General features: G+C 39.8%; 2 protein-coding genes across 6 annotated transcripts in view; one reads left to right on the top strand and one right to left on the bottom strand.

Moving 5' to 3' along the window:
* The window catches only part of LOC146492038 (gamma-aminobutyric acid receptor subunit alpha-5-like), a 49,002-nt gene that overhangs the window by 19,393 nt on the left and 5,713 nt on the right, over positions 1 to 23,896 (bottom strand). For all 3 annotated transcript variants that reach the window (XM_085152667.1, XM_085152668.1, XM_085152666.1), the window contains exons 4-7: positions 23,186 to 23,253; positions 19,980 to 20,200; positions 14,864 to 14,946; positions 2,965 to 3,108 (exon numbers count right to left, since the gene is read on the bottom strand). In XM_085152667.1, the coding sequence (XP_085008793.1) occupies positions 2,965 to 3,108; positions 14,864 to 14,946; positions 19,980 to 20,200; positions 23,186 to 23,253 (516 nt within the window). The remainder of the gene's footprint in view (positions 1 to 2,964; positions 3,109 to 14,863; positions 14,947 to 19,979; positions 20,201 to 23,185; positions 23,254 to 23,896) is intronic.
* Positions 1 to 23,896, top strand: part of LOC146492039 (gamma-aminobutyric acid receptor subunit beta-3-like) — a 94,815-nt gene that overhangs the window by 4,644 nt on the left and 66,275 nt on the right. The window contains exon 2 of one of the 3 annotated variants that reach the window (XM_085152662.1): positions 14,866 to 14,970. The exons of the other annotated variants lie outside the window; for them this stretch is intronic. The gene's annotated coding sequence lies outside the window, so the exon portion shown is untranslated. The remainder of the gene's footprint in view (positions 1 to 14,865; positions 14,971 to 23,896) is intronic. 3 annotated transcript variants of the gene reach the window in all.

The following is a 23,896-nucleotide window of genomic DNA, read 5'->3' on the forward strand; positions in this document are numbered from 1 at the left end:
CCCTCACTGAGCTGTGATGTCATCTTCTTATGCAAAAGCTGATGGGTGGTTGGATGGGGGATTAACCCTAGGACTCAGGTCTCTCTCGATTTGTGTATGTGTGCATGTGCGCGCATGCTTCTATGTGTGTGCGTGTGTGCAGGGATAAGTGTTGTTTGACAGGGCTGTCCGAGCCTGTAGACAGCTGGTTGTGAGAGGGATAGGCTACTCTGCACTAGCCTCCACTCATTGACTCTTAACTACTGATAATGTTTCCCACATTTCCTCTCCACCTCGCAGCACATCCATTTCTCCCAACAGTGTTTATCTTCCCTAATGTAGAATTAGTTACATCACCTTAACTAATTCGTACCGTGCAACATAGTTCACCTCAGTGCTAATGAAAAATACACAATGCAATGCTTGCACTATGTTCTGATTGAGGTTTCTTTATTTAATGAAAATAATAAATAATTAACAATTTTTAAGATTTTTTATAACTTAAAAAAGTTTTGAACAGTGGCACAGTTTTCATAATGTTTGTACACAACACAACATATTTGAAGTTGAACAATCAAAGTTAAATTAACTCAAAGTTGAATTTAACCTCTTAAATCCAGATGTTAAGGGGTTAAGAGAAAATATAGATTTGACTAAGGAACTAATTACATTTTTATGTACTGTCCCTTTTTTAGAGAATTAAATGTAGTGCAATAATTTAACATAATTGTAATACAATCTTTTTAAAACTTTGTCAGTGATCCTTTGATGATAGCTTCCTGAAGTCTGGAACCCGTGGCCAATCAGCAGAGAAAAGGTTTCCTGCTGGGGCTTTTACTGTAGCAGTGTTTAGTTGCTGCCTGCACAATAGTCCACCTTTTTTTTATATTTTGTTTTTGTACAGTAGTTGAGGTTTATGGACGAAGAGTGAATCCTTCGCTACAACAACTTTTTGCCCAGAATAACAACTGCAAGACATGAATATGTGGATGAGTTTACAGAGCCTCCACCTTTTAATGAAAACATCAGCACCAGGTGTAGATAATGTATCAGATTATACTCTACTGTGCATAAGTCTTCTGCTACCCATCATTTCTTTATATTTTCCTTCAAATGAACCAGACTTTCTTGTATTTCTAAAGTGTTCTTGAATGATAGTTATTTTGTTTGAACACTCTTGTTTTAAGGTCGGTTCTTGTACCTGATCATTCGCAGAGAAAACTTTTTTTGTTTAAACCACTGACCTATATGTCATTGAAGCATAAAAAACAACTAACACAAATAGAAACAGACGGGTCATCAATGAACTCATTTTAAATGGTATGTTTGGGCTCTTTGTAAAAAGATGCTTTTCAAACACAATGTGTTTGAAAATGCCAAATGTTACATCACGTACACTCGTACACTGTGTTTTGAGGAAACTAGACAAGTGTAGGACAAAAGAAGATGAACAGGAGATGAATACCATCTGAAAGTCATGTCCTCACAGAATCAACATGGAAATTGGCCTATTTGCTGTTTGCCAGTGTCAAGGATAGCCTCAAGCCATTTTTGAGGAAAAGAAGGGCCAAACTTTACAAGAACTGGACCCAAAATTAGTTCAACGTGTCTTACGTTGTGATGAATCCAAGCAAATTTAAAGGTTTCAGTTGAACTTGTCATTATTATGTGTAATCAACATAATAGTGTAAGTGTAAGTGCCTACAGTCATCGATAAAACACACTGGACAGCCTGAACAAAAAGCAGCCACTTGCTCCAAAGCAAGCAAGTGATATTGGGGATCTTCTCAATGATAGAATGATGAGTGCAGCAAAGTACTGTCAGATTTTCATTGACCAAACAATACATTTAAAAAACATCTGATTGGCAACAGCTTCAATAAACACACAATGGAACATGATCGGTCACGGATTGGCCTCCCCAGAGCCCCTATCTTAACATTAAGCAGAGTGGCATCATCATGACAGGCAACAAACTTCAAGAGACCTATTCCTGAAGACTACTTAAAGAAAGCTAGCTTAAAATAGTTCAGGCTATGTTGAAGAATAAAGGCGCTCATACCAAATATTTGACATTTTCAACTTGTTGTTTTATGTATACTCTGTTTTTGCCTTATTCTGTATTTTCATTTATATTTGCTAATATTTCAGTAAATCACTCTACTTATTTTCCCATTTTCCTGCCAAAAGATACATTTTATAGGTTGTTCAAAACAACCTAGTTCATAGGTACAGATTTGATGCCACTGAATATTTACAGTTTTGTTGTGATGCCAGCTGAAACGATGAAGCTAACATTAGCTTGCCATTGTATCACCACAGTTATGATGAAGAAATAAAGTTCCCATATTAAGTGTGGACATGTAGACAATGTTGTAATACTATGTGTGTATGAATACAATCTTCCAGTAATAACCAGTACTCGAGTTAGAAACAGTAACTGCTAGCTTGTTGCGTAGCTAAACTACATTAACACCAGCAACATATGTACGTATCCTTATATGCCTACACAAATGGGCTAAACTAAGTTAAACTAAACTATTGGTTAAACTAAGCTTTACAAAACTCCTGTAATTTGTAGCACGATCAAGTAGGCAGTGTTGGATTTGTTGTGTGTGTTAATAATTAGAAAATTATTGAATATTTCTATCCTTATTAATGAGCGGTGTAGTGTTTGTCCCGTTGACAGCTTGTATTTGTGTTCGACGGTGATAGTTTAGTCATCCTATTTTTGTTTTTATTGTACTATGTATCCTATACAGTAACTGTCTACTGGGGCTCCAGTTCTTATATTGCTGTGTTACCTAATCTCTATTTTTTTCCCTAATATCACAAAATATTCCATCATTTGGGATTAAGTTGTATTACTTTTATCTCTGCCACAACTTATTTCACTAATCCATCCATTCTTAATACTTCGCTACTAGCAATACAAGCACACTGCTGTTAATATTATTACTACAGTGTTATTAAAATAGCACATACCCCTGCTTGTGTGTATATCCTCTGTGTTAGCACTTTGTCCAACAAGATGATACTGATTGAGTCTGGAGCCATCCTCTGCCACCACCACAGATTCTTTAGCTCCCTCAGTCCAAGTGTAGACGACCTCTGACACAGGATAGGCATCTGAGAGACAGACAGGAAAGAGTATTCTGATTTAAGTGTTTTGCTCTTAATATGATGACATTCAAAGCGGAAGTGAAACCCTGTTTGTTTACAGCAGAGTAGATTATTAACATATTAGAGTGACAACCCTGTCATCACTCATTATGTGTAGCTCCCCGTGTGTGGAGCTGATGCAGAGCCTCTCTAGCACTTTTTGATTAGACTGCAGGCTTGAGGCCAAGAGCAGAATTTGTATAGTATGCCTGTAAAATGTGTGTGTGTGTGGGGGGGGGGGGGGGGGGGGGGGGGGGGGGATTTTTTAGTCTATTTTTGTTTAAACCACACTTCTGGGTCAGGGGTGAGCTTCCCTGTCAGCAGCCGGACCCAGACGGAGTCAGATTAACCAAAATGTGTTGCATCACACTTGTGATGCAAACCGTGTAACATCTCTGGCTATCACACTGATTCATGTTGAATACTGCAGCATAGCTGGACATTGATCTATCATGGCCCTCTTTTAACCCCCCCCCCCCCCCCAAAATAAAAATAAAAAATAAAAAAAAAATAAAAAAAAATAATCACAAAACAAAACAAAAAAACTAACAACAACTTTGACAAGGAGAAAATGGTGAAAGGAAAAGAAAGAAAGCAAAAACTTAATCATGGTCATGTCAAGATTTGGAAAAGATTGGCGAATACTATGGAAAGCATTTGAGAAGCAGAAAGTTTAAGGTGGGAGACAGGGAGTTGAATTTTCTGCAGAGAGGAAAAATAATGAGGGAGGAGGGCCCAATTACACTAGACGCCTTCCTTTTGCATTTATTCTTTACTTTTGATGCTTTCCAAAGGCTGCATATTTCATACTGGGGACAGAAAGCAGTGATTAGTTCTTTGACAGTGATAAACAACTTTTAAAGAGGCGTGCACGGTGAAATTGGTGCAGCCAAGTGTTGTTCCCTCATCAAGAGATTTCTGGAGCCATGAAAAAGACAATTATGCATATTAAATCTATTAATACAACACAAGAAGAGCTGAAATTTCATTAAAACAACTTATTATGCTGACTATCACAAACACAACTGAAAGCCTGGCTTGTTCTTGCGTAACAGTAGGCCGGCAGATCACATCTTGACCCGAGTATTTCCATTCTAGGTGTTCACTTGGCAGCTGGGTAGTGCTCCAGACTGTATGTAGTGTTTAAAATTGGGCATGGTCAGGCCAAAGGCCAAAGACCTTTAATTGGAGGGTAGTTAAATTGCGATAAGGGATTACTGGCGAATTTCATTAGGCAGAGGAAAAGCTAAACACTTTGGCAGGAAACACAGTGCACCTCTGCCAACTTCTCAACACTTTACGCTTAACGCTTTGCTGCTCTTTCCTTATGGGTGAAGCAAAAGCAGCTACAGCTCAGTCGGAGTCATAAATTACTGCAGTTCCACACACTCTAAGTGCAGCTGTCTGAATTATTAAAGAAAGTAAAAGCAGACGATTTCAAAAGGCAAAGTGTGTTTTCCCTTACAAGTTACTGACAAATCAATATTCAGTAGGCCATACACCTCAAATAAAAGCAATACTTGCCGCATACTGTAGTAACTGAGCATTTAGAGGTTGAGGAGCATGTTAATTCCATCAATTATGTTACTTAAGTTCATTTCCGGTGAAAACTAGTTGAAAATTCTCTGTAGCTGGATGCACAGGCTAGGCAGATATTAGCAGCTCAGTCGTGGTGAGTTATCATACATGTAGGCTTTCTGTCTCATAAAGAGCTCCTTTATGGTTGTTTTAAAAAGATACTTGAATTGTTATGGAGTTAGCTAGCTAGATGTTTAACCTATTGGTTCTCACTGTCAGCTAGCCCATTTGTGCTGTCGTTGACTGTTTCAGCTATCACCTGCAGTACATATAAAGTATATAAGCAATACTATGCAAGAGCCTTGAGCAACCCGTTGTTCTACATATTTAGCTAGGGAAATGGGAAATAGGTGCAGCAATTTATTGAAATGTACAGTGTACAGCTTATAAGGTCTAAACAAGTTTGAAAGTCCACAGCTGATATCACCACCTTTATTCTTCAATATAGCCTAAAGTTCCTTAGACAAGATTTCTTGTAATTTCTTCAGGTAGTCTTCAGAAATAGTTCTCCAGGCTTCTCTGCTGCCTTTTCTTCTGTTCGCTGTCATGACGATCTCTGGGGTGGCCAATCCATCCTGATAGTGTTCTATTGTGTGTTCATTCAATTCAATTCAATTCAATTCAATTCAATTCAATTCAATTTTATTTATATAGCGCCAAATCACAACAAAAGTCGCCTCAAGGCGCTTGTTCATCTATCCAATTATGCTGTTACTGCATTGACAGTGTGTTTGCAATCATTGTCATGCTGAAAACTGAAGCTGCTGCCAAACAGAAGCTTTCCAGGTGGTATAGCATGGTGGATCAAAATCTGATGGAACTGTTCTGTTTGCAATTCCATCAATTTTGGAAACATCCCCAACACCACTGCCTGAAATACAGCTCCAAACCATGAAAGAGGCTCCACCATGTTTTACAGATGATTGTAGACGTGCACTGAGGTTAACTCTATCCTGTCAGAGTATAGCATCAAGTCAGTTAAACTTATGGGGATAAAGATCTGGTCAGTTAAGAGGGAGAGGGGGGTGTTAATCAGTTTAAATTGCTTTGGTGTTAATGAAATGAACCACTGGTGCACCAAAGCGGCAACAATGACACAACCCCCCAAACAGGAATGATTTTACAGCTCGAGGCTACTGGCATTTTTTCCCTCCTCATTCTTTCTGACTGTTCACTAGTTTTTGATTTGACTAGGGTCGATTTCTCTATTGGTAGCATGAGATGATACCTGGACCCTACAGAGGTTGCACAGGTAGACAGGAAAGAACAATCCTAGTCATGAACGACCTTCACCATCAAACGACCACCCAATTACTTACTTTTTCAAAACATGAACATTCCTCACTGGCATTGTAGCCACCAAGCTGAGTAGGCACATGAGTCAACACATAAGCACAAGTCAGAAAGGCATTAGAAATACAAACAGAGGGCAAAAAGCACCAGCTCCTTGTTGATAGAGCAGTACAACCGGCCTCTAACATGAGGCAGACCAACTTGAGCACCAACTTGAATCTCATCTCTCCAGAATATTTTCATCTCGTTTATTTGCTGATGAAAGGGTCAGTACTTTTCATCGTAGGTTTTTTTCTCGTGCATTAGTTTTTATTTAGTTATTACCTTGTTTTGGTCTGAAAAAAGGTCCTTGATAAAAACTATGCCGGAAATTATTGGTTAACAAAATTATCACTGCTCGTGTAAATCATCTCTCTTTGTATTTGTTGCAACAACAAAAAAAAAAGACTTTGATTTGCCATTAGGACCTGGCTGATCCTATTTCCATGTCTAACATAATTGATTGAATAATGAATTAAGTCACCAATGTGTAAATGCACTTTGGCAGCACACCCATGGATCCTGAGATCTGCATGCCTCGGCAAAGTGAAGCACATAAACTTTACTTTGAGTGCTCTGATTTCCATTGACCAGCACTGGTGCTGAAATGTGGAACAAGGCTGATATTTAGCCTAGTCGATTTTTGCCAATTTGATGCCTCCCCTTATTTGGTGTGAGATTTATTTGCACCATATGGGCTTATGTGAGACCTGGCACCAACAAAAAGGAAGGAATTGTTTTACCGCCTATATCTAGACAAGTATAGCAACATGTAGTCAGAAACTGTTGTGACTACAAAATATTGCTTGCGAAGTGTAATTATAGGTGTTTGAGTAAATGACAAGTAACATCATTTGAATGGTGGTGGCAGTCCAGAGGTCAGGGTCAAACTTTGGCTCAACAGGCTGTCATTACAGAGTAGGCGAAGTTGAGCTCTGATTGGTGGGATTACAGAAATAATTCAGAGATTCATATCTTAGAATATATAAAGGCTCAAAGAAGGAGAACAATCATAAAATGATTCACTGCCATTCAGTGGGATCATTGTGGGTTGAAGGGAAGGCAGGCTAAGTCGTTAGACCACGCTTGATTGTTTTTCCCACCGCTCTGGGGCTCAGGTTTTGTGCACCTCACATCATCATCTGCATTTTTATGCCCCGTTTCATGGAACGAGGAATTTCTAAACACCCGCCTATCCATAAACACCAGCTTTGCAAAGTTCCAAATGACTGGCCTTTTTTTCTATCACAGAGCCGTCAATTATGGTAATCACACAGCAATTTTGCAGAAAGTAGTTTTCTTTGGCAATTGTTCTTCTGTCTCTGTTGCCCTTGGTGCAGATGCTATATGACTGTGAGAACTGTCTTGTTTTTTTAGTCAGTTCATCATGGATTTTTTTATAGCTCTATTGTCTTTAATGGTCTCAAGTATATAATTCTGCAGAGTTTGTTTAAACTGTTTTGAAGTCATATAGTGCTGGTGAACTTAACTGAATTTAGAAGTACTACATAAAAAATAGACTATAAACCCACTGATTACTGATTAGTATTACTCCTCTTAGTGTATATCCTCAGTGTATACTTGAGAACTGCTTAAGGCCGTACAGAAGCTAAATTAGTAGGTCAGAGTAAGGGATTAGTTACCCTTTACCCAGGACGACTTAGTGTACAGTAAACCTCCATGCTTTAATAGCATGACAAATCATTACAATGTTACAAAGGGAGAGGATATAGAGGCCTATAGAAAATAGGTTTAAGACTTCCATGACTATGACCCAGGACTGTGCTTGTCATGCATTAATCCAATTGGAAAATACTCATTGAAGTTTTTGCTATTTGCTTTACAAAGCAAAATACTTACAGGTTTTATCAGGTAAAAATGACTCGGTTGAAATCTAGACTTTTTACGACAAGCAAAGGTAAAGCTTTAGGTTACTGAGATATCTAATATCCACCTACGGCACTCTGTTACAGATAAAACCAGATAGCAAGATGACAAGATCAAGTGAAAGCTAGTTTGCGAGCTGGTGATGGCTTTAACTAAAACTTCTGGTAGCTGCAACTGAAAACAAACCGAGAGAACACTGGTTCGTTGATGATTAGCTCATTAAAATGAATGTGATGGTAAAAACAGGAAACATCAGAAACGTTCTTTTTTTAGATCTAGCAATGCATTGTGTAGTTATAATGACATGGAACGATGAAAGAGCACCTTTGCCTGTTGTTATTGCACACTGACACCGTTTACCTGTGGGGTAATGTAGGGGGAGAGGTTAGATTTTGCCATGGGAAATCCCAGCAGCTTCCATAATTGGATTGCAATCCGTTGTGCTTCTTTTACGTGGTGAATGTGGGCGGGCTGCATCTCACTGAAAATCCAGGCATAAGAGTCTCATCCTTTTAGTGCAACAGGCTCCTTAGGTGTGGCATTTGGCCAGCTCTGTCTTTAAATACCCACAGGGCCACTCAAGTTTCTATATGCGTCCTTGCTGGGAGGACACACAGACAAGGCGTCAAGTTAAGAGGGCATTGGGGACAACCCTTCCAGTCATTAACCTAATTAAGCGTAGGAGGACTTCGGTAATCTCTTCCCTTCAGATGTTTTTAATAGTCGATACAGAGCTATAAATATAGACTCAGAAAGCTAAAACATAAAGTTTAGGTACATCTTTAGTAGGTCTTCAGCTATGTAACTGATATGCTTGAGTCTTTTCACTGACTTTGACTTTTCTTGATTTGATCTTCTAACAAACTGCTAAACAGCTGTAGTATAGCATTTAGCTTATTATAGCTAAATAATAATTACATATAGGGTGCAGTGCAAATGTCTAGAGCCATCCCTCATTTCTTTACACACACACACACACACATATATATATATATATTTATATATTTATTAGGGGTGCAACGATACACAGAATTCACGGTTCGGTTCGATACTTTGGTATCACGGTTTGATATTTTTTCAATACAAAAAGAATGTTCATGCCTTTTTTATTTGTCATTTATTAAAATTATAAATATATATTTCAACTCAAAAGTGCAGTTTCTAAATTTAATGTTGCTGAAACAACAAAGTAATAAAAAAATTAATCTATCTGATCGAGAAATCACTCATCTTTGGAAAAGAGAGTTTATTACAGAGAAATGTCTCTTTCCAAAATAAAAGCTATACTATACGCTTCTTCTGGGGTATATTCTCAGCAGCATATTAAACATATCAGGTCCCCATGAGGAGAATCATGTGCTAACAGCTGTCTAAATGACTCGGGTAAAGTTTGTAGCATGCGTGCTTGTTGTTTTTGTCTGCTTCCACTTGTCTTTGCACTAGGATGCTGTCGGAGTAAATGTGCCGTCATATTCGTTGTGTTCCCACTAGTGCTGTCAGCGTTAATCTTGTTGAAATGACGTTAACGCCACAACACGGCAAATCTCCGTTAACGAGCTACCGCGGATCGCCCCGTGTGTGGGGCTGGACGGCGTCAACACGTTAACGAGCTAACTGCGCTAACGCACTAGTTCCCACCAATGTAATTGAGCATTGCGTGGCACATCCAACATACTGGGCCCTGTCTCAATATGCGTACTTGTGCGTACTTGCGTTCTCGTGTACTCGTGATACGTTATCAGTCGGAGACCAAGTACTGTTCCAATTCGAAGTACGCATCAAGCAGAGAACGCGAAAAAGTCCCAGATGTGTTCTCGCTCCACCCGTTTTATCTAGCATGCATCGGTGGTGACTTGTGTGGACTTGGCACAGCTAAATATCCCAGAATGCATTTCGTCCAAAACTCAAACACGGCAATGGCGGATGAGCGGGGCTAAAAATGTTTAAATATTACTCTTTCTGGGTCACAAAATAAACTTTTAAGTTCTTTTCAAGCAAGAATGTACAGTGGGGCAAAAAAGTATTTAGTCAGCCACCGATTGTGCAAGTTCCCCCACTTAAAATGATGACAGAGGTCAGTAATTTGCACCAGAGGTACACTTCAACTGTGAGAGACAGAATGTGAAAAAAGAAAATCCATGAATTCACATGGTAGGATTTGTAAAGAATTTATTCGTAAATCAGGGTGGAAAATAAGTATTTGGTCAATAACAAAAATACAACTCAATACTTTGTAACATAACCTTTGTTGGCAATAACAGAGGTCAAACGTTTACTATAGGTCTTTACCAGGTTTGCACACACAGTAGCTGGTATTTTGGCCCATTCCTCCATGCAGATCTTCTCAAGAGCAGTGATGTTTTGGGGCTGTCGCCGAGCAACACGGACTTTCAACTCCCGCCACAGATTTTCTATGGGGTTGAGGTCTGGAGACTGGCTAGGCCACTCCAGGACTTTCAAATGCTTCTTACGGAGCCACTCCTTTGTTGCCCGGGCGGTGTGTTTTGGATCATTGTCATGTTGGAAGACCCAGCCTCGTTTCATCTTCAAAGTTCTCACTGATGGAAGGAGGTTTTGGCTCAAATCTCACGATACTTGGCCCCATTCATTCTGTCCTTAACACGGATCAGTCGTCCTGTCCCCTTGGCAGAAAAACAGCCCCATAGCATGATGTTTCCACCCCCATGCTTCACAGTAGGTATGGTGTTCTTGGGATGCAACTCAGTATTCTTCTTCCTCCAAACACGACGAGTTGAGTTTATACCAAAAAGTTCTACTTTGGTTTCATCTGACCACATGACATTCTCCCAATCCTCTGCTGTATCATCCATGTGCTCTCTGGCAAACTTCAGACGGGCCTGGACATGCACTGGCTTCAGCAGCGGAACACGTCTGGCACTGCGGGATTTGATTCCCTGCCGTTGTAGTGTGTTACTGATGGTGACCTTTGTTACTTTGGTCCCAGCTCTCTGCAGGTCATTCACCAGGTCCCCCCGTGTGGTTCTGGGATCTTTGCTCACCGTTCTCATGATCATTTTGACCCCACGGGATGAGATCTTGCGTGGAGCCCCAGATCGAGGGAGATTATCAGTGGTCTTGTATGTCTTCCATTTTCTGATGATTGCTCCCACAGTTGATTTTTTCACACCAAGCTGCTTGCCTATTGTAGATTCACTCTTCCCAGTCTGGTGCAGGTCTACAATTCTTTTCCTGGTGTCCTTCGAAAGCTCTTTGGTCTTGGCCATGGCGGAGTTTGGAGTCTGACTGGTTGAGGCTGTGGACAGGTGTCTTTTATACAGATGATGAGGTCAAACAGGTGCCATTCATACAGGTAACGAGTGGGGGACAGAAAAGCTTCTTACAGAAGACGTTACAGGTCTGTGAGAGCCAGGGATTTTCCTTGTTTGAGGTGACCAAATACTTATTTTCCACCCTGATTTACGAATAAATTCTTTACAAATCCTACCATGTGAATTCATGGATTTTTTTTTCACATTCTGTCTCTCACAGTTGAAGTGTACCTCTGGTGCAAATTACTGACCTCTGTCATCATTTTAAGTGGGGGAACTTGCACAATCGGTGGCTGACTAAATACTTTTTTGCCCCAGTGTAGCTGTGTAAACTTCAAATATCTGCTCGATTTATCAGGATATCATATATTTCCAAACGTGCTCCGACGTTTTCGGAGACATCTGTGACCTGCCAGCTCCATAGCAGACAGCAAGGTCGAGGATTATTAGAGCCGGCAAGAACAGCGGACTCCCGGCACATCGTTTTCAACCCCCCCGCAGTCTTTTCGCTACTCAGGTTAAACAAACCCCAAACCCCAGCAGCTGTCTATTGCATTGAGTGTCCACTAAAATAAAAATAAAAGCGTTCTAACATCTCACCTGCTTGTTTTTATTAAGGTATGTACACGTATGTACATGTACACTATTTTTATTAATCGAGATTTCACTACTGAGGTTAAACATGATATATAAGTCACTTAGATAACTTCTAAATGTTAATGTTTGGTTTATTTCAGTGTTTTATTTGTTCCTGAGTAAACCGGTTTGGCTGTGATTAAAGTTAAGCTTCATAACATATTACTCACAGTTAAATTAAGAGGGGACGGCAGTAAAAACTCCGGACCTGTGACATCATCAAGTACGCTGGTGTTCCAATTGTACAAATCGCGACTCCGTACTCGCGTACTTGAGAATTGAGAAAGGGCCCATGTTTTACTTTTGTCCATGACGCGCTTACCTTCAGGGTCATACGTCACATGAAAACCAAAATAGTTCCAAACGCCAGATCTGAATTAGGGTGGGGGAGGTTCAATTTGCCATGTTGCAAGGAGAGCTTAACTTCTGGTCATGTCCAAATTCATGGGCTGCATCCTCCTGAGGACCCGGCCTTCGCGGTTTACGTGGGCCGGGTCCTCAGAAGGTTGGGTAGGCCGGAAGTAAACGGCTGTGAAATGTGACAGTCTAGCCTTCTGATTAGCGTCACCGCTGTGTCGGTGGAGTTTAATAAACTCGTCCGTCTGCTCCTTGCTATCTAAAATATAACAGGACACTGGCGTAAATTCTCGACCGTCTCATACTTCTGTTTAATCAGTTTTCTGTTTGACGTTTATTCAGCTGTGTGAAAACCACCCGAGGGATTAATAAAGTTTTATTTTATCTAATCTAATCTAATAACTTTAATCAATAGCCAAACCGATTGACTCACGAACAAATAAAACACTGAAAAAGCCAAACAATAACATTTTTAGGTGGTCTAAGTGACTTATATATTACGTTTAACCGGAGTGGCGAAAGACCGTGGTGATCTGAAAATAATGTACCGGGAGTTCAGTGACCCTCGAGCTGGTGGGTAGCAGACGTCTCCAAAAACGTCGAAGCACTTTTGCAAATATGCGATATCTTGATAAACCGAGCAGATATTTGATGTTTACACAGCTACTTTCTCGCCTGAAAATATGTTAAAAGTTTATTTTGTGGCCCAGAAAGATTAGTAAGAGTAATTTTAAAACTTAGTAGCAGCTGCCATTGTTGGAAACTGGAGTTTGGCTGGGCCGCGCTATGAATTCTGGGATATGGTGGGCCACGAAGGACACACCCGACCCATCCTTCAAATTCGGGGAAAAGGAGGACGCATTTGTCGGCTGCATTCGGAGGAGTCTACGAATTAGGACAGCCTTCGGAGCGTCGCTGTGATGTAATCGGTCTACAAATGTGGCCTCAGGAGGATGCAGCCCATGAATTTGGTCTAGCTTGCCCTGCACTCAGTGAATCTGCGTTCGACTACTCTGCCAAGGCTGCACTGTCGAGCGCAGATCCACTGAGCGCTCAACACAGACAGCATCGTCAGAAGAAAAGTTGATGAAATAAATTAAAAATTTTGTATTGTTCATACATATGCGTACCGAACCGAAAGCACTGTATCGAACGGTTCAATATCGATACGTGTATTGTTGCACCCCTAATATATAGATATATATATATAGATATATATATCAAAATCAATATTTGGAAAGACCATTATTATTTTTAAACATAGCCTGAGCTTTCTTAAGAACGTCTTCTTCTAATGTCTTTGAGGACATCCTTAAGAATAGCTCTCCAGGCTTCTTGAGGGACATTCAAAGCTCATCTTAAGATGTTAGTTGCCTTATGTTACATTTTCTGTCAATTGATCCTGCAATGCTTCCACAATGCTCAGGTGTGGACTCCGAGGAGGCCAATCAATGACTGATAGTATTCCACTGAGTGATTTTCTATCTCGATACGCTTTTACTGCCTTGGCAGTGTGTTTGGGATCATTCTTCTTCATTGTTCATTGTTGAAAAATGAAACTGTTTTAGCTTGGCTGAAAAGCAGCCCCAAACCATGACAGAGGCACCAGTATGTTTTACAGATGGCTGTAGACACTGACTATTGTAGCTTAATCCTGAACACCTCTGTACATACGGACAACAACTTGAAGCAAAAATTTTAAATTAGGGATTTATGACTCTACAAAACTGTTTGTATGCTGTTGATTTTTCCTTCCAGTTTTTCTTGTTCCTCCATTTGTCCAGTTTCCTCAAATGTGTTAAGGACACATAGCACACCATGCTGAGATATACCACATTTTTGCTTTATAGTCTTTTAGGAATCACCTTATTGAATCAAAAATGGTCTTTTATACATCAAACTGTGTTACCTTTTGCATTTTCTATTGATTAAACTAAAGAAATGGAAACAAATTATTTATTAGGGCGCCTCTGTCAGTGCGTCCCAGGGCAGCTGTGGCTACAATGTAGCTTGCCTTCACCAGTGTGTGAATGTGTGTGTGAATGGGTGAATGACTGAATGTAGTGTAAAGTGCTTTGGGGTCCTTAGGGATTAAGTAAAGCGCTATACAAATACAGCCCATTTACCATTTACCATTAGCAAGAAAGTATAAAAAAGTCAAGATACAAGTGGTTCTTTGCTAAGATGTTTAGTATGCCAAAACTTACTTTCCATGTACTGTGGAAGTTCAGCATTTAGGTCTACATTGCACCTAAAGATAATACTTAATACATCTAAAAGTTTTGCATTTAGTTTATTTTTGTTTTTCAAAACTTTGCAGACAAAAGTGAAAAGTATGGTATAATGGAAAATACCAAAGTCTTGTGCTCAATAAAAGTCTTACAGTCTTTAAGAAAAGAAAATCGTGGATTGCAAACTCAGCAATTTTGATAATCTCGATAATGAGTGAATTAATTATCCCCAAAATAAACAGAGCCTCTTTTTGTTTTTTTAAATTGAGATTAAACTTTTGTATAAAACGCTGCATTGGACTGGAAAATCTCCACTGTGTATCATAGTAGCTGGGATTAGCAGACAGGAAAATAAATATAGGGATCGACATTCACAGGAGGGTTTTTTTTGTTTTTGTTTTTTTTACTCACAGCTGCCAAATTTGAGAGGGCAGGCGTGGGCATCCATGGGAAAATCCTCCAGCTGCATGGGGCATTCTGCTGATATGGTCAATCTAAGACAAAACATATATAACACAGTAAGTCACTTGTAGTGTAACACGGGGGTGCATCACATCTTTAACTCAGCTATCTATCATAAAGGGAGCGATACAGAATAGAAGGGACCTGAAAACACACATTGTTTGAGATATTTTTTGTTTTTTAATCAGTGCTATCAGTAGGTGAAATTGCCAGGAAATTAATCACACTTCTCATAACAGTAAAATGGTGGTGTACTCTCATCACTTGCAAGTCCAGCAATTCTCCCTTAGCACACAAGTGACAATACTGCCACCTGGTGGTCAGAGGGCTTGGTTGTTCCCCCACCAAAGAAAAAAAACTGAGGTTGCTTCAGTTTTGTTTTCTTCTGAACTGACCTTAAGGCAAACACATTTTTATTATAAACAAATGAGAGCATTAGAATGATTTGATGATGTTCATCAGTCACCTTCCACTCATTTTAAATCCTCAATTAACATAACGACAGTTTTTTTTAATGTTTTATTTGTTATTGGGTATTCACAGTCATCCGAGACATGGCGTTATCACTTCGACCGCTGTGACGACACCTCTCTGTGCCCTGAAAGAGCAGCCAGATTAATTAAATCAGGCATAAAAACCAACAACACACAAAACATAATTATTTTTTTAGCTATCTGTCCCAGATTAAATCAAATCCCTCTGGGTAGTTCCACTCTTTGCGTGATGACAAATAATAACAGCGCAGCGGTGATGTGACTACAATGAGGTTAATGGGCTGAATGAAGGATAAACTAAGTGCACACAAACATACGTTTAGATGAAATGACTCGTTGGACTTGTTTTCTGCTTTAGCCGCTCATGCATACCTCAACATTAGTCACAGAGTAGCAGCTATTTTTCCTCTTAACTGAACTCTATTATAATCTTTCTGAGAAATGTGTCACCGAGGATGGCACGCAATCCACACGGGACGTGTTTTTGTTTTACGCTCCAGTACCCCCTGCCTGTACAGTATGCGGCGACTGCAGGAGGTTTCCCAATTATATCATTAAGGTGAAGCAGAACAAAGTGGCACAGGAGGCCACTTCGGCACTTCTGGGCCTAGCGAAGGCGAATGTTTCGTGGGGGTGGGGGCTCGGTTTGCTTTCCACATCAGTGCAGTACCATCCAACTGTGTCGACACAGCTCGAGGGTTCTCTGCGCGGAAGAGGAAAGAGTGTCTTTGGGATAAATAAATGAGAACATGGCTGTCGGCTATTATACCATGTTCTAATTATTCATGTAGCCCCATTAGCCAGGATGGCTGTAAAGAGAACAGAGTCTAACTCGGTGCCTTTAAAAGTCAAAAGCCAGGCATCTCATTGCAGATCTAGTTTAAATAACGGATTAGACTGACTCCGGCATGCCTTAAAGGCAGGCATGGGCTTGAACTTAAAGCCACACGTCACACAGAAGCAGACCAACACATGGCCGCTCACACAGCGATGGGAAATCGAAAGTTTCTGGTACGCCTGAGCTTGCAGAAAAGTTGGAGAAGTCGGACAACAGAGCCAGAGAGTCCAGGAGCTTTATGCTGTATTAACCACCAAGGCACAATGCCGCACCATCTGTCTTTTCACACTAAAAGGCACAATTTGAAAACTTCTTGTATATCCTACACGGGGGGAGAAACCTCTCCAGCAACTGTCGGATGTTTGTGGGCTAGTCTGCCTTTGCACTGGGAACAGAAAAATCTTGTTCGGCTAAAAGTTTTTCTTGATAAAAGGAGTAAAAACTCAGAATTTGACACTGAAAGAGGCTATCTGAACTATTTTAACCATAGAAGCTAATGAAATACTTTAATATACGTTGTCCGACTTCTCCAACTTTTCTGCAAGCTCAGGCGGACCAGAAACGTTAGATTTCCCATCGCCGTGTGAGCGGCCATGTGTTGGTCTGCTTCTGTGCGACGCATGGCTTTAAGTGGCCATCTTACAATGCTGTGATTGCAGCCATTCCCCAACTGTCTGTGAATTGTACTCATGGCCATTAATCAGTGGGTTTTGGTCAGTGGTTGTTGATCAATGGTCATGAGAATTTGCATAATTAAGATTAAGGAACTGACCTCCCAGCCCATTGTTCCTTCAGTGGGCTGGTTTTAGTCATTATGCAAATGTACTGTTTATAAGATTGGGGAAACCTGCAGTCAGCTGAGACTGAAGAAGTCACTTGGATGAGTGACAAAACGTTTCTCCCACAAAACGCTACGTCCAGATGAACAGAATCAACTTTTTGGAGATTTAATATACGTCCCTCACTCTAGTACCAAAGTACTAGTTTATTTACTGGCAAAATTATGTAAGTCAGATTTATTTATGCATAAACCACTGGGGAGGGGGGAGGTGTACCCTCTGAAGTACTGTCTTCATACCCTTAGCAGGGGGTACTTATTGTGCCCTGTTTTATATATGACAAAGACCGGTTTTAAACAGCTGGTGACAATTTAGTAGAAACAATAAAATCATTACATTTTTAAACTATGCCCCTTCATAAACGTGTGACCTCAGCCATAACCCTAAGTGCCTCAGCACTCTGGTGGATGTTAAACGCCAGAGGAAATGGTAGAAATATTTCAATTTTACAGTTTGGGACCACATATTTACTTTCTGGCCATCAAAAAAGTACATATAGATACTTTGAGGGCCACCACTAAGGGACTTTCACTGTACCCATAATTCTGAGAGTGTTTCATAGTTATATAATCAATATAAGGTGTGAAAAATAACAAAGGAAGAACAGTTGAAAGTGTTAAAATGTATAAAAAAAATACAGTTTGATAAGAACCTGCCATTACAATTCATATAACATATTAGTGAGTGTGGTGTTATGTTCAAATGATTAGTCAGAGAGTCTATTGCAGTACATCAGCACAAATGATAATGGCAACTGAGCTGTACCTAATGACAATGGTGTGCAATGCACTCCCTGCGTGAGTAATACAGAGCTTCCATACAGCTGATGTAGCAGCCTATCTGGTATCGGGCTATAATGATAATAATGCATTAAGCTTGCGGTGTGCTGACAGACGTGGCATTTTAAGAATTATCCATGGAGACAAATGCATAGAAATTTGCTCTGTAAACCCGGCCGCTTCTCCGCTGAGTAATGGTTTTCAAATGATGTGGTGCGCAATTGCATTTAGAGGAGAAAAGTGATGAGCTTCCATTGACACCCATGCATGTTGCTGAAGAAAAAATGTGGGGCGTGTGTAAATGTCTTACAATGTGCAGTTATGTGAATGGCAGTGTGTCTGCACCTCTGTTTATTGAGTGTGTTAATCTGCTGTATACATGGGGACTGACATGTTCAATACACTGAGAGTGAATAACTCATAACTCCACATACTGTGTACAATATTCAACATTATTTATGTTATAATTGGCCTTGGTGCAGGCCATGACTTCAAAAGCAAACAGTGTCTGAAACTGAGTGCTACCGAGCTACTTGTACACACTCTGACCTCCGTTTATATTTTGGGCATGTTTAGCAAGAGGGATTTTCATGATTTTGTAATGTTCCAATAGAGACTAAAGCTCTTAAACAATTGACTAGTTTCTGTGACTATATATATATATATATATTTATTTTCCTTGTTGGCTCCAAGTGCTTGCTGATATGCAATGACAAAAGAGCTACAAGAAAATGAGGGCAATCTACTTATTGTAGAAGCTGTTTGTCAACCACCATTAAAAAACATATTTAAAGTTAAAAGAGGCCAGAACAATCTATCTAGATAGATAGATAGAGAGCTAGATAGATAGGTGTCCAGCTAGCTAGCTATTGCAGTTAGCTGTTACCTTAAAGTACCCTGATCCTGATGTTTTCGTGTGTGTGTGTGTGCGTGCATGTATAATGTGGAAACCTGCTCATGGTTAAGCTCTGCTGGTAACGACAACCGTTCAGTTACAATCACACGATTAAAAGCAGGCCTACTGCTGCTTCTTTTCTACTGTGATGGGCTCTGATGCCATTTTTAGATTCAACAACACACTCGCACATTTACATTTTTTCCCATTTGAACCTAAATGTACGTGTCCATACATTTCCATCACTTCACACTTACAGAGATGAACCAGTCACGCAACCCTTTACTTATTAAGCTCTGAGGTCAAAGGTTAGCATCATGTTAGATCTTACAACCTGCTTCACACCCGCAGTGTGTGTGTGTACGTGTGAATGTGTCCTCTTTTGGAAATGTATATATGTCACCGGGGGCTGCATACAGATAATCTGCCCTCCGTGCAGCGTTACTCCCCCTGTGGGTGTCCTTGCTATCAGATGAAGTGCTCTCATCCGTGATGGAGTCTCTGTTTAAGACCTGCAGCTGCAGTGACTTCTGAGAATGAGCACAGAATTATTTTAATGTACTGGTCGAAAGGTCACTCTGTGACCTGCTAACAGGAACATGATAATTTCTCTGTCGTAGGGGTGCTTTCACTACGCTTTCTTTCCTCGTTTTTAAAGCTTAGACTACACTGGTGTTTATCCATATCTGCTAGTGGTTTAGCGCATAGCGATCACCCTTTTGGAGGTCTGTGTTGGCCTACTTTTCCTTCCTTTCTGGCTCCAACTTACCAGTAAATAACTGCCAAAAACAAGTTCACAACAAGGACGCTTTTTCATAATGAATGATTTCCCTGAAAAGAGATTTGGTCTGTGACTCTCAGCATTAGCAAAAGGGGAAAAAAAAATAAAGGAATAAAAGTGTTTAAATAGGCTTACTGCTGGTATGAACTATCTCTATGAGGAATCATACCTCTCATTATCCACTGGATGTCAGTATTCTCCTGCAGGCTGAGTCGCATATCAATTTTTCTACATTCAAAGCTTTATTGTGTAATATTGGCCTTGCTGCTGTTGTCTGGTCTAATAGTCAATAAATGATGAAGGACAGATAACTATGAGGTTCACTTCAGAATCCTGAGAAACCTTGAGCCTCTGTACGGCTACACGTTGCTTCTGAATGTGAAGGTTTTTTGATAATTTGTTCTTAGTCACGACTCGTTATACAGGGAATCCATCATACCTCATTGTGTAAAGCAAGGTGCCGTCATCCTTGAGCCTCAGCAGCTTGTTGGGCGTGGTCATGTTGTGAGCTATAGACTTCTTGCCGTTAAGAAAGAAAGTATCTGGGGTCCAGATGTTGCTGGCCAGCAGGTTGTTTAATGGCAGCATCTCCATGGGCCCTTTGAAGCACAGACGCTCATCCTTCCAGCTCTGACGGAAGAACACGTCTATGGTGTACTCCTAAGGCGAACAGCAAAGGGGAAAAAGATCCTGGTTGGGTTTTAAGTGAAGAAGCGCCCAAACGAAACATGTAGAAAATATAAAATCAACCTTCTTAACCTCAAAACATCCACCAGCTACTAAACCACTTGTCTTGGGTTAGGTTAGTATCATGCATGTTTGACACTGCATGTGAAATCCGCCTGTTTGGTATGTGACTCAAACGAAACCCAACCCTAAACCTAGACTGGTCACGAGTGACCTGGTGGATGTCAACCTCCTGAGATTAACGTCATCGTCGCCGATGACCTCAAACCTAGCTTGGAAGTCTAACCCTGGATTTTGTAGAGAAGCAAAAAGTCCTGTTTTGGAAATTTTTTAAAAAATTGTTTCAGATGCATGTCTGTTAAAATGGTTACATTCTTTATCCCCTGATTACAAACCTGTGGGGAACAATTTTAAAAAGAAACATCACAGTGTTAACAGGTGCAGTTTGCATTATTAAATGGGATTAAAAAGGAAAAAAATATGAGAAGATTTAGCCGTGCGCTGTGCTGTGAGTAATCACGTGCAACTGGCTTGTGTACTAGTGTGTCAGCTCAATGATTACTTTATCACTGAGGATGCTAAAGGGAACAGATCTTCCTCTGGCTGTGTGTTTTTAACCTCTCAAAGCAAAGTGTATCATATTTAATACGCCCATTTTGTCAGTTTTTCAGATTCTACGTCATCAGTGTGATTTTTTTTCCCCCTGCACAAAACCTAAATAAACTGAATAAAGATTTTTTTTTCTCACATTCAAAATGTGACATAAAGGACAAGCTAAAGGGAAAACAGATCCTCCTGTATGTCCTCATAAATCCATGAAGACTTTTCAGCGATTGTGATTAAACACGGCGGCGTTTAAATCCATTGAGTTTGCTCATGTGTGAAATATCAACTCGCTTTGAGCTCGGAAAAACAAACGAGCAAGACACTAAAACAACACGCCAGCCCGCTGAATAATAACGGCGTTATCGGGCTCACATATAAGCTTTTATGGACTGTAGAAACATTCAGGTCTCCTGCCACAATTAATCAATCAATCACGCTCCTCTGACAAAGTAGCAAGTCTGATCACTGCTGTGTCAAAAGCATGCCAGGGATGGAGCAGGGTGTGACGGGAGATTTAATGAAAGGGGAGATTTAATGTTCTCTACTATCCAGGTAGAGCCTTATAGTTCGTAGGATTAATAAAGAGATGATTCATTTCAGACAAGTTGGAATAAGTCTATGTCTACAAGAGTGCCAAAAGGAAATAAAAGAATACATCATTAAAGAGCCTAAAACTTGGTATAGTTATAGCTGAGAATTGTAAAGAAAGCATACTTAATCACTAACATTAGAAATGCAATAGGAATTTCTAACTAATAAGAAAGGACGTCCCCATCCTGTACATGGTACGGCTAATATCATCCATCTATCAGCTAGTTACACTGATTCTTATACATGTCTTTGGCATTATTTCTAAATGCCAATCTACCAATAAATCACAAGCATAAATAGATTAATTACTTGTAAATTACTTCTATGATTTTGAACAGTGGTTAAAACTACACCTTTACACAGCCACTAAAAGAGGAATGGGCACAACCTTAACCTTCACATTAATATTAATAATGGGGACTTTTAATAGTAAACACAGAAAGAAATGAAACATAGAAATGACTACAAAGGTAAGGCAGTACTTTATCTCAAAAGAACAGCCACACCGTTCTGTTCTGTTCACTGCGACTTGCGCCCTTTTATGCTGATCATGGTTCTTTGCTTGTAAATGTCTCAAAAGATTCTCCAATCTGTGCGCTGTGACGTCTTTTACCCATATTAATGGTGCAGAATATTAAAGGCACGGCACATACAAAACTAAAAACATCCCAGTTCTTAAAAGTGAAACCCACTGGTGACCGTTAAAATGTTCGTCTGACGTGCTTTTGAACGTGCAAGCTTTCCATTCGATTTGCATGCATAAAAGTGAGGTCCATTCACACCTCGATCACACAGTTTCTATATTTAAATACACAGAAAAAAATTGTAGTCTTTATTCGGAGTAAATAGTTTAATGACCGTTTCATCAAAACCGAAGCAGCTGTGTTTGAGGAGTTCAGGAACAAACATCATGCTATCTGTAGAAGCGATTCATTAAGTACAATTGGAAATAAATATTTAAATTAATAATTAAATATATGCTTAATGCATCATTTAAAGAAAACCCATTTAATTATTTCATGGTTGCTGTGCTGTGGTGCAACATGAAGTCATTTAAACCGTCACTGCAGCTTGTCAGCAGACCCTATCATCTGATTGGTTGCCCTGCACAGCCAGTCAAGACAGATCAATCGCAGATAATGGCTGATGCAGTGGACTCGGAACAGCTAGGTATCCCAGAATGCATTTCGAATGAAAACAAAAGCAGCAGATGTTACAGTCTGCTGACAAGCTGCAGTAACAGTTTCAATTATTTGGTGACGCACTGCAGCACTACAGCCATGAAATAATTAAATATGTTTTTCTTTTTCTTAAATAAAGTGAATCAATATTTTGATTATTTATGTATTCAATAAATTATTTATGCAGTTACTAAATTATTGATTGATTGATTTCCCATTTGAATGAGTTAACGACACATTTCATTCATTATTTAATGATGTAGTTATTCACTTTATTTTGGCACTCTTTGTGCTCCATACGGGCCAGTCACGCTGCATTAAAAGTTTAAATCACCCACATTAATTTTGCCTCGTGTCCAAGTAGCCAAAAGGAGCCAATCTTCAAAGACACAACTAGGACATGAGCTCACTTCCAGAGAACAGCAGGAGCCAGAAAGCGGTAGTCGTCTCATAAAATGTAAATTTATGTTTACATCTAAAAATACCGACAGTTGTCTGGATGGGCTTTGGAGACGCTTGTATGTGTGTTTGTCCACCTTAGCCAATCTCTCTCTGTAGTGTTTGCTGTGGATGAACTCACCATCTCCGTGTCAGACACGGGGCCAAAGCTGGTGACAAAAATGTTTGTCTTGATCTCTGTGACATTCTCTGTTGAGAGAGAACAGATGGAAACAGGGTTTGGAGGTTAAAGAGAGACACTGAAGAGGCAGCTCTTTACTAAAACGGACACAAGTGAACAACCCATCAGGAAGGACGTCATAATTAATGAGCTGCTCATTATTATTTCTTCATTTCTTCACTTTCTAGCATTTATTAACTACTCAAACAAGACAGGAAGTCTATGGCATCACTGCTGATAACAATCTTTACAACAGCAAATTATCCATTAGTTAATATGATTTTCTTTTTCTGCTTGTTTATGACACGTGACTTTTTGGTTATTATTTATTTCTTATTGGCAGTTATTATATTATTTGCCAATAGGTTGATGCCTACCATTACCAGATGATATATTTCCCAGATTTGGCACACCCAAGTGAAAATCTTATAATAAATGCGTGTAATTTGATTGTACAGAATGTGGCTAAAGTGCAGCCTAACCCTAAACCTATATAGGTGGACTTTATGAGGTTAATCAATTACCGATGAAATCAGTTCTTCCTATTGTTGTGTAATTCAGCATATATACTATTTTGTCCAACCACTGTCCAGTTTCTATATTATAACGGACATGAAATTCATTTAGATGCCCTGATTACGAAAATAATTTTCTATGGATACACAAATCACT

The sequence above is a fragment of the Neolamprologus multifasciatus genome, chromosome 23 (genome assembly GCF_963576455.1).
Source record: "Neolamprologus multifasciatus chromosome 23, fNeoMul1.2, whole genome shotgun sequence".
NCBI lineage: Eukaryota > Metazoa > Chordata > Actinopteri > Cichliformes > Cichlidae > Neolamprologus > Neolamprologus multifasciatus.